Source organism: Pecten maximus, chromosome 14 (assembly GCF_902652985.1).
Source record: "Pecten maximus chromosome 14, xPecMax1.1, whole genome shotgun sequence".
NCBI classification, from domain to species: domain Eukaryota; kingdom Metazoa; phylum Mollusca; class Bivalvia; order Pectinida; family Pectinidae; genus Pecten; species Pecten maximus.
This window is the reverse complement of record NC_047028.1, coordinates 24,630,488-24,649,081: the sequence shown is the minus strand read 5'-3', so window position 1 is coordinate 24,649,081 and position 18,594 is coordinate 24,630,488. Positions and strand designations below refer to the sequence as shown.

The 18,594-nt window shown below is 37.0% G+C and overlaps 1 protein-coding gene across 3 annotated transcripts in view; it reads right to left on the bottom strand.

The window, feature by feature from the left end:
* Positions 1 to 5,176: 5,176 nt before the first annotated feature.
* LOC117342887 (multidrug resistance-associated protein 4-like) overlaps positions 5,177 to 18,594 on the bottom strand; it is a 151,449-nt gene continuing 138,031 nt past the window's right edge. For all 3 annotated transcript variants that reach the window (XM_033905174.1, XM_033905175.1, XM_033905177.1), the window contains exons 18-25: positions 18,015 to 18,165; positions 15,734 to 15,964; positions 15,022 to 15,122; positions 14,430 to 14,627; positions 13,829 to 13,984; positions 13,286 to 13,548; positions 12,654 to 12,759; positions 5,177 to 11,891 (exon numbers count right to left, since the gene is read on the bottom strand). In XM_033905174.1, the coding sequence (XP_033761065.1) occupies positions 11,325 to 11,891; positions 12,654 to 12,759; positions 13,286 to 13,548; positions 13,829 to 13,984; positions 14,430 to 14,627; positions 15,022 to 15,122; positions 15,734 to 15,964; positions 18,015 to 18,165 (1,773 nt within the window). In that variant the 3' untranslated portion in view covers positions 5,177 to 11,324. The remainder of the gene's footprint in view (positions 11,892 to 12,653; positions 12,760 to 13,285; positions 13,549 to 13,828; positions 13,985 to 14,429; positions 14,628 to 15,021; positions 15,123 to 15,733; positions 15,965 to 18,014; positions 18,166 to 18,594) is intronic.

Sequence of the window (18,594 nt, the reverse complement as noted above, 5' to 3'; positions counted from 1 at the left end):
TTATTTTCTGTAACCTACTTATGGCACCTTCATCTAACGTAACACCATGCAAAATTTCACTTTGATCCAATGTTTGCCTAATACGGAAATGCAGCAGTGAAGTTGCAGTGCAGCGTGCACTCTAGTGCCCTGGACATATTTTTCACGCCCAGGAATTTGTTAATTCTTTTTTTATTATTTTTTCTGTATATACAGATTATACCTTTATGCACTCGTCCGATCGAAGTGAAATTTTGCACGATGTTATATAAAGATGTAATCTTTAATCAGCTACCAGATCGGATATAAAAAGGTATCAGTCACCTGCCTGTCAATATTGGGTTTTCATCAGGTAGGTCGATCTAGATCTACTCTGCTTTCTTCCTTGCACGCTTCAGTGATTAAGGTGTTGTCAGAAAACATAACTCTCGGAATGTGTTGAAAGGATTTTTTTTGTTAAAAGTAGGCCAGAGGTCAGGGTAGAGGTCAGTAGGTCTGCAAATTAAATGTTGTACCAATGGAAATGCCTTGTCACAATGAATACACATGTCAATTAAAGAAGCCCTGTCTCATATAGTTAACGTACTATGGCCAACGTTAAAGTTTTTTAAAAGTAGGTCAAAGGTTGCAGTTTTGTTTTGTTTTGTTTTTATTAAACGTCCTATTAACAGCCAGGGTAATTTAAGGACGTGCCAGGTTTGGAGGTGGAGGAAAGTTGGATTACCCGGATAAAAACCACCGGCCTACGGTCAGTACCTGGCAACTGCCCCATGTAGGTTTAGAACTCGCAACCCAGAGGTGTCAGGACACCTTAACCACTCTGCCACCGCGGCCCCTTCGCAGTCAAAGTCAGCAGTTCCAGGTGAAAGGTGTTGTTTTGGAGCACATGTCGTATATAAAAGCCCTATCTTGTTCATTGAAAAAAGTGGCCAAGTTTTTTTAAAAAGTAGGTCAAAGGTCATAACCCAGGTCAGGTCCGCAAATACAGTACTAATGGAAATGTGTTGTCACAAAGAACACGCCAAATATGATAGCTCCATCTTGTATGGTTAACATACAGTGGCTAAGTTTTTAGCTCACCTGGACCGAAGGTCCGGTGAGCTTATGTCATGGCGGGGCGTCCGTCGTCCATTGGTACGTCCGTCCCTTCGTCGTCCGTCCATCAACATTTTCTTCAAATCGCTACTTGTCATAAAGTTCTTATTGCATTTTGACCAAATTTGGTCAGAAACATCCTTGGCAAAAGGGGATCAGATTTTGTATAAATGGTGATGCTGACCACCAAGGGGCCAGAGGGGCGGGGCCAAATAGGGGAAATTGAGGCAATTACTTTAAATCCCTACTAGTCATTAAGTTATGAATGGATTTTAAGAAACATCCTTGGCAGAAGGGGATCAGATTTTGCACAAATAGTGACTCTGACCCCCAAGGGACTGGAGGGGCGGGGCCAAATAGGGGAAGTTGATGCAATTCCTTTAAATCGTTACTAATCATGAAGTTGTGATTAGATTTTAACTTGATTTGGTCAGAATCATCTTTTAGGGGAAGGGGAACAGATTTTGCATAAACGGTGAGGCTGAACCCCAAGGGGCTCGAGGGGCTGGGCCCCAATAGGGCAAATTGAGGCAACTCCTTTAAATCGCTACTTGTCATAAAGTCATGAATGGATTTGAACCCTATTTAGTCAGAAACCTCCTCTTCCAAAGGGGATCAGATTTTGCATAAATGGTGACTCTGACCCCCAAGGGGCTGGAGGGACGAGGCCCAATAGGGAAATAGAGGTAATTTCTTTGAATTGCCACTAGTGTTAAAATTCTTATTGGATTTTGACCAAATTTGGTCAGAAACATCCTCTGCTAAAGGGGATCAGATTTTGCATAAGTGGTGACTCTGACCCCCAAGGGTCCAGAGGGGCGGGGCTCAATAGGGGAAATTGAGGCAATTTCGTTAAATCGCTACTAGTCAGTTATGAATGGATTTGAACTTAATTTGGTCAGAAACATCCTTGGGGGAAGGGGAATAGATTTTACATAAACGGTGACACTGCTATTTTTTATAAAGTTTTGAATGGATATGAACCAAATTTAGTCTGAAAGATCCTTGGGGGAAGAGGAACAAATTCTGCATAAATAACCATTCTAACCCAGAAGGGGCCATAGGGGCGGGGTCCAATAAGGGAAATAGAAGTAATGCCTTTAAGTTGCTACTAGTCATATAGTTATGAATGGATTTGAACCCATGCAATCCTTGGGGAAAGGGGAACAGATTTTGCATAAATGCAGGTTGCTGTGACCCTCCATCCCATAACCATGTCTAGCATCGCTGGACGTTAAGGGATAAACACAGTTCTGATGTAAAAATAGGCCCAAGGGTTTTTCCCCACCTTAAGGGACTTAGTTTATTTAAACACAATCATGTTATAAAAACAATCCCCGAGGTCTTTTCACTCCCTTAGAGAGTCTGGACTTCATTATTTCTTTAAAGCAGTTGGGATCCCACACTATAACCATATATAGCATTGTTCGAGATTGACAAATAGAGCTACGTATTACAAATTGAACATGAACATTATTTTGACATTTGGTCAGAGCCAACCAAGTGAGCGATACAGGCCCCACGGGCCTCTTGTTTATGAGTTGGTCAAAGTCTGCAGTTCGGCAACTTTAGTACCTGGAAAGATCTTGTCACAAGGAACACACGTGTAATACCTAAGCCGTGTGTTAGTATTGACACAACACTGTTTTATACACACTTCCACCTTAGCTGCCTACGGATGCCAATGCTAGGATTATATGAGACAATAGCTCCCCGAACTTTGTCAGGGCGAGCTAAAAAGTTTATCCAGACTCCGTAGCTGATCCTGTAACATGCTTGTGCTCATTACTACTTGCTCAGCAGTGATGATTATTTACATGTTATAACCTGGGGAATAAGAGCGTTGAAAGTCAAATAACATTTAATATAATAATGTCTTTAGTTTCTTTTGTCCAGTTGTTGATATGTATCATATAAAGTGAATATTCAGAATCTGTCATTTCTGTATCTTTATGTGTATTGTATCTTTGTTTGGGGAATAGAATGGAAGTTGCACTGTAGCGCATCTTTATTGAACTAACCACAAATATATTCCCTAACATGAAGAATCCAAGTCATACCTGATGAAGATGCGAGGGACTCTTGACTGTATCATAAAGCTAATGCCAGACACAGCAATTACATACATGTATGGGGCTGGATTGTTGAACATTCTGTATTACAATACTAGATACATGTAGCTTCCCAATGGCAAGATTGGACCAAAAGCAGTGAAATAAATTATTTCAACTTTTTCTTATCACCTTGTTTGTTTCCTTCATTGAAGCATTAGAGCGATCTTGCTGTGGGAGGTAACAGGAGTATCTGGTACTCAACAGTTCCAAATTGTTTCCTCTGAATTTTAAGAAGGAATTGTATGCATGTAGGACAAAAACATCAGGATGTATGTTACCTTGCATTTTTTGGTGACATGGACACTGAAGGGTAAGCTGGGACAGGGACCATATTACCATGTATGGAGACTTAAGGGTATAAGACATCTTACTGGGACAGGGAGTATCTTACCATGTATGGAGACTTAAGGGTATAAGGTATCGACATCTTACTGGGACAGGGAGTATCTTACCATGTATGGAGACTTAAGGGTATAAGACATCTTACTGGGACAGGGAGTATCTTACCATAAGGATATGGTTCCCCTTCTCTACTGGGACAGGAACTTTAAGGGTATAAGGTCTCGACATCTTACTGGGACAGGAGTATCTTACCATGTATGGAGACTTAAGGGTTATAAGGACAATCTTAATGGGACAGGGAGTATCTTACCATGTATGGAGACTTAAGGGTATAAGGTATCGACATCTTACTGGGACAGGGAGTATCTTACCATGTATGGAGACTTAAGGGTATAAGGTATCGACATCTTACTGGGACAGGGAGTATCTTACCATGTATGGAGACTTAAGGGTATAAGGTATCGACATCTTACTGGGACAGGGAGTATCTTACCATGTATGGAGACTTAAGGGTATAAGACATCTTACTGGGACAGGGAGTATCTTACCATGTATCAAGACTTAAGGGTATAAGGTATCGACATCTTACTGGGACAGGGAGTATCTTACCATGTATGGAGACTTAGGGTATAAGACATCTTACTGGGACAGGGAGTATCTTACCATGTATGGAGACTTAAGGGTATAAGACATCTTACTGGGACAGGGAGTATCTTACCATGTATGGAGACTTAAGGGTATAAGACATCTTACTGGGACAGGGAGTATCTTACCATGTATGGAGACTTAGGGTATAAGACATCTTACTGGGACAGGGAGTATCTTACCATGTATGGAGACTTAAGGGTATAAGACATCTTACTGGGACAGGGAGTATCTTACCATGTATCAAGACTTAAGGGTATAAGACATCTTACTGGGACAGGGAGTATCTTACCATGTATGGAGACTTAGGGTATAAGACATCTTACTGGGACAGGGAGTATCTTACCATGTATGGAGACTTAAGGGTATAAGACATCTTACTGGGACATGGAGTATCTTACTATGTATGGAGACTTACGGGTATAAGACATCTTACTGGGACAGGGAGTATCTTACCATGTATGGAGACTTACGGGTATAAGACATCTTACTGGGACAGGGAGTATCTTACCATGTATCAAGACTTAAGGGTATAAGACATCTTACTGGGACAGGGAGTATCTTACCATGTATGGAGACTTGAGGGTATAAGACATCTTACTGGGACAGGGAGTATCTTACTAGGTATAGAGACTTAAGGGTATAAGACATCTTACTGGGACAGGGAGTATCTTACCATGTATGGAGACTTACGGGTATAAGACATCTTACTGGGACATGGAGTATCTTACCATGTATGGAGACTTGAGGGTATAAGACATCTTACTGGGACAGGGAGTATCTTACTATGTATAGAGACTTAAGGGTATAAGACATCTTACTGGGACAGGGAGTATCTTACCATGTATGGAGACTTAAGGGTATAAGACATCTTACTGGGACATGGTAACTAATGAGTTTGCTGCCGGACTGCAGCTAAGATTTTAAAATGATGACATGAAGAACAATGATGTAGGCTTAACCTGAATGACAAATGTTATATAAAATCCAACACAAAAATATTAACTGAAACATATTGGTTTATTCATTATTATTTATCTCAACAATCAATACTGTATAGATAAATTTACTCCCAATCATGTACATATAATCACATACAATCACCCTTCAAATTACAAATGAAAATCTTTCCTATAACCATGCATATATAATTAACTGTTAAGTCATGCAAAACTGCTACAACAGGTGTCAGGTAGATTTTTAAAATCAAGGTATATATCGCTTTTCTAGAGGAGTACAGTTTCACATGTCCGAGAGTCCTAGAGAGGAACAATTTAAATCTGATCAGAGACCATCGGTATTATCAAGCACATAAATCGGTATGTGTGAATCTCTCTGTTGTAATAATTGCCTAGTCAATTGGACCTTTATTGAGAAACAAATGTGTAATAAGGTAATTAAGTTCCCAATACACAGTGGTCTCCCAATACAGGTTCAACTACGATCTGCTATATGTCTAAAATTCTACTTGTTTGGATGAATTTGAATCATTTAAACATTTTTTATATAATTTTTGAAGTCTGAATGAAGGTATGTAGCAATGATTAATGGCAGAACTTCTTTATCCAGTTACCAGACACCTAAAATAGAATTTAAGTGGTTGAAATCTGCTATAAAAGGGAAAAAAAATAAGATCGTTCTTCAATATCTGCAACTTAAAAGGAAGTGATATTCAATACAAAAACTTTAGTTACTAAATCCATACAATTTTTTTGGTTTTTTCGTTAGTTTTAAATGCACACAAGAAGTGACTAGCATTTTGAGTAAATACAGTTTTATCATGATTTTAACCTGCAATTAGACCACAGGCACTAGCCTCGTCGGACAAAATATTCACAGGGACTTGACACGTTCGTGACCCAGAATGAAAAATTAACCCCAGCGTTTGACCCCTAGAACACTTATTTGGTATACTGAGAGACGAAGCTAGTGCTTTGTAGAAGACAAATTAAATATCCCATCACATAATCATGATTAAGATGGTCAAACAGTAAATGAGGCGAAAAATGTTAAAAGTCAATGATATATGTCATAGGTTAACTTTCACAAGGGAACAACAATTGTAATCGAGTAATGAGCAAAAGTCGCCAAAATTACAGTTAAACAGACTAGCATGTAAAATGATAACAGTACTTTGATATAGTACACTCTTTTGTAGAAACATCAAGTTATCATATCAAAATGTGTTGGTTTGTAAGGTTGAATTTTTACAAATGGATGATTTCCATCTGGTTTTGTGATCATGATTATTTTCCCAAGTTATTTGGCTGGCTTCCTGCTTATTAGGTAGAACTGGAAATATTGAGAAATACTAATTCACCAAGATGTCATTCACAAAAGAAACAATTACATAGCTGGTACATTCTATTGTGTCTTATATATTTGGATCGATATGTTAATTTGTAATTTGGTTTGTTTTTGTTTAACGTCCTATTAACAGCCAGGGTCATTTAAGGACGTGCCAGGTTTTGGAGGTGGAGGAAAGCCGGAGTACCCGGAGAAAAACCACCGGCCTACGGTCAGTACCTGGCAACTGCCCCACGTAGGTTTCGAACTCGCAACCCAGTGGTAGAGGGCTAGTGTTAAAGTGTCGGGACACCTTAACCACTCGGCCACCGCGGCCGAGTGGTTAAATTTTTAATTTGTAAAAATTCTTTTTCAGATTATTGGGAAAATTGTACCTATATTTTTGTATTTTGAAATAAGCCTGTAATCCCATGGGGACTTGAGGAATAAGCATCAGTGAATTCTGAATTGAGAATTCTGCTCATAACATAATGGAAAATATAGCTCACCAGGCTCAATTAGTAATATGTTACTTTAGGTATAATTGTACAAAAACGTACAACAGCCTATTCTTGTTTTTCAATCAAACATAATTACTGTCAGGGTTGTAGCATCTTTAAATGAACATATAACAAACATTATACAAACATATACATGAGCACCGGGTCCACAAACAGTAAATATATACATTTGTGGGAGGCAAGCATCATTAGTAGATCCCAAATCTACTTAATACAGGAACCCGTCAACTGAAACTGTCGCATATATAACTGAAATTTTGACATCTTCCAAACCTTTGATGAAATATACAGATAACATACCCAGTACGAAATCATTGATAAAATCAAAGTTTTTTTTTTTGTAAAGACATGAATCAAAAATGCCCGCTACAGGCAATATTTTCAAAGCTAAACCTGTGAAAAAATCAATTATATTACATTTCTAAATCACTGCCAATTATTAGAAAAACAACAACATGATCATCTCGCAGAAAAAAAAGAGAAACAATTACGTGGGAAGGAGTGGGGGAAATGACGAGCTGTACATCAATGCTGAAACCCAATGGAACTTTCATGCCAACATCATATCATTTACAGATTTCAAAACTTAACCAAAATTCTTGTCTACGTATTCAATACCGCTATGTACAAATGTAATTTCCAAAAACTTTCCTATCTCACACAATGAAAGATCTAACCCAATGAAAATATAAATATGCTAATAACACGAAAATGAAATATCCAAGGAAAAATATAACATGAAGTTTAATCTAACATATTAAAATAAGTTTTTATTAAATGAATGATTAAAACCCAAAAATTCCCACGTCACCACATCCAATGACGTCTATATGTTAAGAGTATGAACATAATACTTTTCTTATATATTTCTGGAACTTTGTTGGTCCACACAACTTTTTAAACACTTTGTTTTAACACCCAACAGCCCCTGTTAAAGAACCTGAAAAGGACTGTTCTGTTACCCCGAGTCTAAATGAAAAATATGCCGACAATTTCACCCGTATTATAAATCTACTACCTACAGACATCACAAACGGACCATCAGGTCAATGGAATCCTAAGAAATGTTGGACACATAAATCTACTACCTACAGACATCACAAACAGACCATAAGGTCAATGGAATCCTAAGAAATGTTGGACACATAAATCTACTACCTACAGACATCACAAACAGACCATAAGGTCAATGGAATCCTAAGAAATGTTGGACACAACCAAATCAACAACTGTACATAATGTAACAAATACAGGCATAATTAAATAAGGCTTTGTTTTTTCTTCAACATCTACAATATCTAAAGCTTGGTTTTTTCTTTAACACATACGATAACTAAAGCTTCGTTACTTCTTCAACACCTACGATAACTAAAGCTTTGTTTTTTCTTCAACATCTTCAATAACTAATTTAAAAAAGCTTTGTTTTTTCTTCAACATCTACAATATCTTAAGCTTTTTTTCTTCTTTAACACCTTCAATAACAAAAGCTTCATTTCTTCTTCAACACCTACGATAACTAAAGCTTCGTTTCTTCTTCAACACCTACGATAACTAAAGCTTCGTTTCTTCTTCAACACCTACGATAACTAAAGCTTCGTCTCTTCTTCAATATCTACGATAACTAAAGGTTCGTTTCTTCTTCAACACCTACAATAACTAAAGCTTCGTTTCTTCTTCAACACCTACGATAACTAAAGGTTCGTTTCTTCTTCAACACCTACGATAACTAAAGGTTCGTTTCTTCTTCAACACCTACAATAACTAAAGCTTCGTTTCTTCTTCAACACCTACGATAACTAAAGGTTCGTTACTTCTTCAACACCTACGATAACAAAAGCTTTGTTTTTTCTTCAACACCTACGATAACTAAAGCTTGTTTCTTCTTCAATACCTACGATAACTAAAGCTTGTTTCTTCTTCAATACCTACGATAACTAAAGCTTGTTTCTTCTTCAATACCTACGATAACTAAAGCTTGTTTCTTCTTCAATACCTACGATAACTAAAGCTTCGTTACTTCTTCAACACCTACGATAACAAAAGCTTTGTTTTTTCTTCAACACCTACGATAACTAAAGCTTGTTTCTTCTTCAATACCTTCGATAACTAAAGCTTGTTTCTTCTTCAATACCTACGATAACAAAAGCTTGTTTCTTCTTCAATACCTACGATAACAAAAGCTTGTTTCTTCTTCAATACCTACGATAACTAAAGCTTCCTTACTTCTTCAACACCTACGATAACTAAAGCTTCGTTACTTCTTCAACACCTACGATAACAAAAGCTTTGTTTCTTCTTCAACACCCATGATGACAAAGCTTGTTTCTTCTTCAACATCTACGATAACTAAAGCTTGTTTCTTCTTCAATATCTAAGATAACTAAAGCACTTGAATATAACTTTGGAAACAAGGCACTTGTCCTCCTTCATATGAATAACATCCAACGTTTATATACAGCTAGAACTCACAAAATCCATGTTTTTAAAGCAATGCTTTGTTAATTTGAGAATTCCTAATATAAGACACAGTTATCAGCGTCACGGTCATGTTATCTGCAAATGAATCGAGAGGATATTACTCTCGAGATCAATGACGCATCAATGTTCTTATGATGGACCATGCCCTACTAAGTAAAAGTTTGGTCGCTAACATTATCATCCATTTGGGAGAAGTAGTGACAACTCTTTATTTTTCAAGATTAAGGCCATCTTGAATGTTACATGAGCAAAGATTTACTTTTAGTCTTGTTATACAAGGGTTATACTCATCAATGAATTTTTCAAAGGAAGAGTAAAATCTAAATGCCAGACATTAGATGACAGACAACAGTATGCACGTAAGCTCTTGCTGGTCACTGACCAGTAAATGGAAACTTTGATTTGTAAATTGATAATAAATCTATTAATAAATATACTTTATTTTGATTGATACAGTTTTGTTATACTCAAATCTTAGTAGATTTCCGTCTACTTTCTTTACATTACTCAAATGTTCGTGTATATCCAAAATGAAACGGATCACCAAATGATGAATTGGCACGGTCACAATACTTGTCCTTAGGAAGTTGGCCGAAACAATACAGAACTTTTATTTATCACAATCACATTATAGCACTATATATTCTGATGTACCAAAAGTTACAATTTTTCGCATTGTATTCAGTTTTCATATTTTCTTTTAAATATTTATACAAAGATTGCACACATTTATAGTAACACATAAATTGAAAATGGACATGTTAAGAGTACAAGACTACCATGAATGATAGTTAATTATGGCAAAACTATGTACTTCATTTGACACAGTCAAATTAAAACAGATTAGTGGAATGATGAATTAGCACACCGACAATGATTGCCATAGAAACCAATGTAGATAAACTACAACTAGCGTAATCAAAAGCGCTATGCATCCAGCACGAAAAACGCCAAAATAGATGACCACTAAAATATATGTATGTTTCAGTATCTTGTTAGCATTAATCAATATCTTATCATCTACTCAGCATAACGGTTCACAACAAAAATCTTTCTCAAAAAAATCATGAACACACAAAAACATACATTGTGACCTGTTTTAACAATTGTGTTCATCAAAACAAATACATGCATTTAAATGGTAGAGCTCAACTTGCAATGTTAATCTTCTACCTGGTGCCAGAAATACATATCTGTCAATCAAAACTTTTTTTGAATGTAAGAGTTTTAATTAAAGGTAAATCACATTAAAATCTGAAGTGTCTGATCCTTTATCAGCATCATGAATACCACGGTATTCATTTCGATATAAATTAATCACAATTGAATTATATATCTAACAAATTTACTTCTATTGGAAATGATTGCTATATCATATCTGAAAGATTAGCTGACGAACTATTGTCTTTTACTTTTACAATCATTCAAAAATAATCCAGGCAATTATCTCGCTGAACATATTCAGTCAGTATTTTTGGTTTCCTTGGAAATGGCTAATTCCAGACCAAGCTTGTAAAACAATACAAAAGTTGACTGGAATAGCCTAGTACGAATGCATTCTAAACTTTCTCAATGACACCAGGACCCAGCTTTTCAAAGTATAATCAACTAAATGTCAGTCAAATACAAATTATAATCTATTTTCAAGAAATCAATATGTTAACACTTACAAGTAACATCATCAACATATACAGAATCAAAATAAAGATTTGTCAACAAGACACAAAATCATTTGTAAATGTCTACCCTACAAAAATGCTTTTTCAAAACAAATAGGCTCAGCTACCTATACCATACAAAACTGACACTGGATATAGATATTTCACTATTAGACTGCTAGCATTAAAGCTGTGTTTTCATTGTACTATTGTCGATATTTGGCCCCATTCGGAAGTAAATGACTGGATTCTTCCTCCTCGTTTTCCTCATCTTCGTCCTTGTTTTCACTCTCTGTTGGTTCAACAGTTTTATGTTCTTCACTTTCGGAGACAGCCAACAGAGGCTGAGACTCGAAGGCTACTTCTGATTCTAGAGCACTAGGACTGCTGATGCCACTTTCTTCCTCTACGACGGTATCATCTTCAGCATTTTCTGGAACCGATACATCTACATGATTCATTTGAACTTCCTCCTTATTTTCGTCATCCGATTCATCAGCAAAACTAATTTTACTAGCATCCGCATCAAACACGCTATCATCCAGTTTTACATTGCTACCTAGTTTATTGGACTTGCGTTCGTCATCATGCACAGAGGAGAGACGAGGAATAATAGAGGAAATATCGGCATGGTAACAGTCTCTGGCAACTTCCAGGAGGTGATCTGCCTCAGACTTTCCGGTCTGCTGCACCATACGGTAAAAATATCCATCTTCATTTTGTAAAAGTAGATATGGTTGGTTGAACTCAACTATATTGCCTTCATCAAGCACCTGATAACACAAAAAGATGATAATTTTATTTTACATAAATAAGTGTTGTTCTATAATTAGAATCTAAATTTGACCATGATGTCAGGTAAAGTCACTGTGGAACATAGACATTAAAATTTTCTTAAGATGAACATGCTTGATACAAGTAATTTATTTGAAATTTCTACCTATTTTGAAATAAATTAATAAAGTCCCGAATTTGGCTCCACCTTATATTTTTCTCCACTTTTTATATAACTTTTCTGTGTAAGCTATCTACCTGTCAGGGTTGAGGGACTGGATATTAATATGAACATTCTTCCACACCTAGTCTTTTTTATTTGAACCAAAGAATTATCACAACACACTATTTATGGTGCTCTCCAGATCAGAGAGATGACCTTGTTAATACATGTACACCATATGGAGATAATGACACAGACTATGAGTTATAAAATATGTTACATGTCATGAAATAATTAAGTAGAGTGGAACCTTGCATGTCCATTTAAAAAAAAAAATTTATCTGAACTCCTACCAAGTCCCCCACATATTAAGTTAAGCTGTTCTTATGAAATCGCATTCTAACATTTACCTACACTAGAACATATGATATACCCCCAACCCACCCCCTGGTGGTTCAGATATACAGCATTCCATTGTAAAAGGAGTATATTGCACATTTATGCTAGGAAATATTAAGTCATATAAAGAGAATACCTCTTCCTAAAACATACTGGTTAAATAAAATTGTGTACTAATAGCTTCTGTAACCAATCTTACCAGAACTCGGTCCGAGTCCATGATAGTGTTGAGGCGATGAGCGATGGTAAGGACGGTACAATGGCGGAACTTGTCTCGTATCGTCTTCTGAATGAGCTCATCGGTCCTGTAATGCAGTTTAAGATTAACAAATAACCCATACAAAGATTTCTGACATCTCAAAATATTTTAAAATGATTAAATTGAGTAAAATGTGTTGGGGTATGCCCTTAACCTGAAGAAAGAGAAGAAAACCCCTAGTTCTCCAAACCTGAATTGGAATCTTTGTTTGGGGATAAGAATTGAGTGAAATGTGTTAAAGTTTGTGAGGACTTATTTTTGATGGTTCTGAAAATGAAAATTAAGAGGGATTTGTGTACAAGGTCATTTGTGGATAAATATGGTACAGGTTGTAATATAAATGTCTAGAGTGTGATACACCTGTTTGTATCCTCAAACCTGGAAGAACCATAGAAAACATCAGTATAATTGTTTGTAGATGGATGCAGCACGTCAGATTATAACCAAGCTCATGTCAATATTTATCAAACTCGACTTGTTCATATATAAAATTGTTGAAACATTGTAGCAATTTGTGATTTCTATTGTTAATAAAGCAGTAACCAAGAGTCTTATACACAGCACATCCATACCTTGGATCAACGTTGGCTGTCGCCTCATCAATCATGAGGACACGATTCTTTCTAAGGATGGCACGGGCTAGACAGATAAGTTGTCGCTGCCCAACACTAAAGTTAATCCCTCCCTCAGAAACTTCGGCCTCAAGTCCCCCAGGAAGCTCTTCTATAGCAGACTTCATTTGGACCTCCTCCAAGGCATTCCAAAGATGAGGGTCGTCATGGTTACCAAATGGGTCAAGATTTTTTCGTAGTGGACCAGTGAATAACACAGGATCCTGTAAACAGCAACATTTTAAAAATTCTTAAATTTGCCTGTAATGGTTAAATCATTAATTAAACTTAACAACAAGCCTATTTGTCTTAGTTGAATTACTACACACATTATTTGTAAATAATTTCAGTCAAAACCTACATGGGAAATTCAGTGCTGGGATTTCCTCTCTACTTCAGGTGAATTTTTTTACCACAGGGACTTGTTCCCATCCCACAGTTTAAAAAAATATTTATGTTCATATGGGTTGTGAATATGTCCTGTCCCTGTGTTTTTGACCTTACCTGAGGTATGATTGAGATTTGTTTGCGGAGGTCATGTAGCCCAATCTCCTGGATATTCACACCATCCAGAAAGACCTTTCCAGTTGGCTCAGTGAGACGAAACATCATAGTAATTAAGGAACTCTTCCCTGCACCTGTTCTCCCTACAATGCCAATCTACAAAGAAACAAAAAATACACAGGATTTGAAAATAGTTTATGACATACAGCCTTAATGCAGGAGCTCCATTTTTTTTTAATTTTTTCTCGTTTTTTTTTTTATGTGAATGCATGTCTCTCTGTCAACTGCAAATACATTTAGTAAAGATCCATGATCGAAAAAAAAGTGATAGCAAACTTCAACAGCTTGTCACAATTTTCAATCAGTCTGAAAATTAAGTATTCACAACTTGGTGCAGGGGATTATACCTACATATTATGAAATTATCCTTTCAGTATTATTTTTTCTCAAGATGTAGCAACAACAAGGACTGTTTATGGGAAAATGACAAAATTAAAAAAAAAAAAGACATTCACACAGGAGAACAATTACCCAATAATTTATTACTGATTTATCACTGTGGTTCACATTTACAACAACTACAAAGTTTTGTCAGCCTCACCTTTTCCCGCCCCTTGATACAAAATGACAGGTGTTTGAGGACCAGAGGTCCTGTTCTGGAATACTGGAGACACATATTCTCTCCCTTGATTTCTCCATCCTTTGGCCAATCCTTGGGAGGTTTGTGGTCTTTTTTCGAGTCAAGGTCAGCCTCCGTATCCAATCGTGAATAGTCAAGGACCCGTTCAACGGAGATCATCTGTAACAGAAAAAAATCTTCTTTGTCACAGGGTCAACATAACCAACCTCTATCCCAATATAAAGTTACTATTAGGATGACAAATATAGTCTTAAGAGAGGAACAGTGTCCGTGAACTTAGCACAACGATATGTTGAGGTACTTTCATACTTAACTTTTTTAGCTAGTGTTGATCAAAAAGTCCTCTGAAAATGAAATCTGACAAAAACATGCCCACAAGAAATTTTCACCTGTGGTCTTGAACTCTGACCTAAATAGCGAAGTATGACTTTTGATTTTCCATATTTCTTATGGATTTGAAGAAACAACAGATAGAGTAAAGTTGAAGTGTACAATTATGAAAAACAGAAAATCTTGAAGTGTACTAGATTATGAAAACCGTGAAGTAATTTACCTGGTTTTCCACCTCGGCACTCTGTCGGACTGCCCACTGGAACATTCCCATTAGAGTCATTGCATAGGTCAAGGACAAACCGACCTTCCCAGCATCCATGTCTGTGAAAGAAAACAACAACTAGAAAATAAAGACATAAATTCCCCTGCTGCCACCCCAAAACACAGATTGGTGAGGATCGCATCAGCAGTTCCCAAGATTAGCTAGTTATATTGCATCAGGACGAGACAGGATGCGATGGGACACGACATGACAGAATGGGTTGGACAGACATGGGTTACAGTATTTCATGTCAGGGGTATAAAAAAACCAGAAAATGATGCATGAAATTTTCACTGCTGTAGTATCTGGACTAGGCAGGCCACCAGCCTGTATAATTTCTGTAAAGAATGGCCCAGCTGAATTCTAATACTTGATTATCTCCCACTTAGTTATAAAGCTCATTTTATTGAAAATTTTGATTATCTAAAGAAGGGGGCCAGTCTATCCCTGAACTTAAGTATTTTAAAATCTGGACTTGGTCCAAGCAGATTATAACAATGATATCATTTTGGAACACAAGATCATTTTTGTTCTAGAAATATTTTTAATCTTCAAGAATTTCTTTCCATATCATATTGTCAAAGTAGAAAAAAGATTGATCTATTCAAGAAAACTAATAGTTCATTCTTCAATATAAAGTATAGGTAAAATGAAACCAAATTTAAGTTACCTTTTGCCATGAGAACAGACAAAAGTGCTACCACTGTGACAAAAAGGCCACAGATCCAGTCGAGTCGGACAGCCAGCCAGCGACTTGTTGATAGGAACATAAACCAGGCTTCAGAGTGCAGGTCCTGATGGTTGTCAAATTCCTCCATGAACTTTTCTTGTACAGAGAATGCGCGAATTGAGTGAAGACCTTGTAGTGAGGCACTGAGGTGGGAAAACACAGGGCTTCGTGCTGTGGAGATAAACATCAAAGGACATCTCGAGTCAGAAATGCAGCATGCAGAAGTCCAATTTATACTGCATAAAGTCTCGGCTTCAAACGCATATGTAACTCAAAATAAAAACGGTGGGCATATTCTCTGACTTAAAGAAGTAGATAGTCTTATTCAATGACAACACATATTATTCTCTGACTTAAAATAGTAGGAAGGCTTATTCCAGGAAAGCGCATTATAATTCTAAAGTGGGCTTGTTCATTGGTAACAAAATTAATTAATCTGTGATTGAAAGCAGACAAGAAAATATCACAGGATAAAAAGAGCTCTTGTTGAAATTAATGACAAGAGATCCCAGAGGGATCTTGGCGCCCACCATTGAATGATCTTTATAGGTTCCATGTCAGATGGAACTTTTCTCTACTTTTCCCTTCCTCTAAGTCTTACTAATCTGTGTAAATTCAGAAACAGCCCTCTAGTACTTTTCAAACAAGGGGAACCTATATATAAAATTTAAGATTTAGCAATAATGGCTGCCTGTCGGCCATGTTGTTTTCGGATTGGTCCCAAAATGCAACACCAGGGACCAAGGGGAACCTACATATGAAATTTGAGAAAGATCCCTTCAGTACCTTCTGTAAAATAGCGATAACAAACTTCAATTGTCAAAATACAAGATGGCTGCCTGTCGGCCAGGTTGTTTTCTGACTGGTCTCAAAATGCAATATGCATAACTAGGCACCGAGGGAAATCTACATATGAAATTTGAGAAAGATCCCTTCATTACTTTTTGAGAAATAGCGATAACAAACTTCAGTTGTCAAAATCCAAGATGGCTGCCTGTCGGCCATGTTGTTTTCCGATTGGTATCAAAATGCAATATGCATAACTAGGCACCAAGGGGAACCTACATATGTAATTTGAGAAAGATCCCTTCAACACTTTCTGAGAAATAGCGATAACAAACTTCCAATTGTCAAAATCCAAGATGGCTGCCTGTCGACCATGTTGTTTTCCGATAGGTCTCAAAATGTGATAGGCATAACTAGTCACCAAGGGGAACCTACATATAAAATTTGAGAAAGATCCCTTCAGCACTTTCTGAGAAATAGCGATAACAAACTTCAATTGTCAAAATCCAAGATGGCTGCCTGTCAGCCATGTTGTTTTCTGATTGGTCTCAAAATGCAATATGCATAACAAGGCACCAAGGGGAACCTACATATGAAATTTGAGAAAGATCCCTTCTGCACTTTCTGAGAAATAGCGATAACAAACTTCAATTGTCAAAATCCAAGATGGCTGCCTGTCGGCCATGTTGTTTTCCGATAGGTCTCAAAATGCTTTATGCATAACTAGGCACCAAGGGGAACCTACATATGAAATTTGAGAAAGATCTCGTCAGTGCATTCTGAGAAATAGCGATAACAAACTTCAATTGTCAAAATCCAAGATGGCTGCCTGTCGGCCATGTTGTTTTCCGATTGGTCTCAAAATGTAATATGCATAACTAAGCACCAAGGGGAACCTACATATAAAATTTGAGAAAGATCCCTTCAGTACTTTCTGAGAAATAGCGATAACAAACTTCAATTGTCAAAATCCAAGATGGCTGCCTGTCGGCCATGTTGTTTTCCGATTGGTCTCAAAATGCAATATGCATAACTAGGCACCAAGGGGAACCTACATATGAAATTTGAGAAAGATCCTTTCAGTACTTTCTGAGAAATAGCGATAACAAACTTCAATTGTCAAAATCCAAGATGGCTGCCTGTCGGCCATGTTGTTTTCCGATAGGTCTCAAAATGCGATATGCATAACTAGGCACCAAGGGGAACCTACATATGAAATTTGAGAAAGATCCCTTCAGCACTTTCTGAGAAATAGCGATAACAAGAATTGTTTACGGACGGACGGACGGACGGACGGACGGACGGAGGGACGGACGACGGACCACGGACGCAGGGCGATTTGAATAGCCCACCATCTGATGATGGTGGGCTAAAAATAAAAAGTACTTGAACATTAATTATATCACAGTTTAAACACATTGGGAGGATAGCTTACTTGTTCCTTCCAGTCTCTTGATATGGCGGGATGTCCTGATGTGGTATGTTCGTGTGATATAGAAAACTATACACAGCGGAAACAGAGGGATAAATACCCAGGGGTTCACAATACACACCACTAACACAATCCCCAAAATCAGCAGGAAACACTACAGAACACAAAGTGTACCGAGACAATGCATCACTGAGTTAAAAGTAAGACATAATTGTAATTTGCAGGAGAGAGGTATGAACAGCAGGCCGATATAAAGTATTTATTTGAATGACTAAAATTATAAATAAATAAATATTCCAACTTCTAATATTTAAGGTTTTACATTATCATACTGCTCTGTTTGGTATGCTTTTTACATTTTTACCTGGATTACTATAACCCCTAATTAAGTGGTAGTACAGTTTTTATCTGGATTACTATAACCCCTAATTAAGTGGTCAGGTACAATTTTTACCTGGGTTACTATAACCCCTAACTAAGTGATAGGTACAATTTTTACCTGGATTACTATAACCCCTAATTAAGTGGTAGGTACAATTTTTACCTGGGTTACTATAACCCCTAATTAAGTGGTAGGTACAAT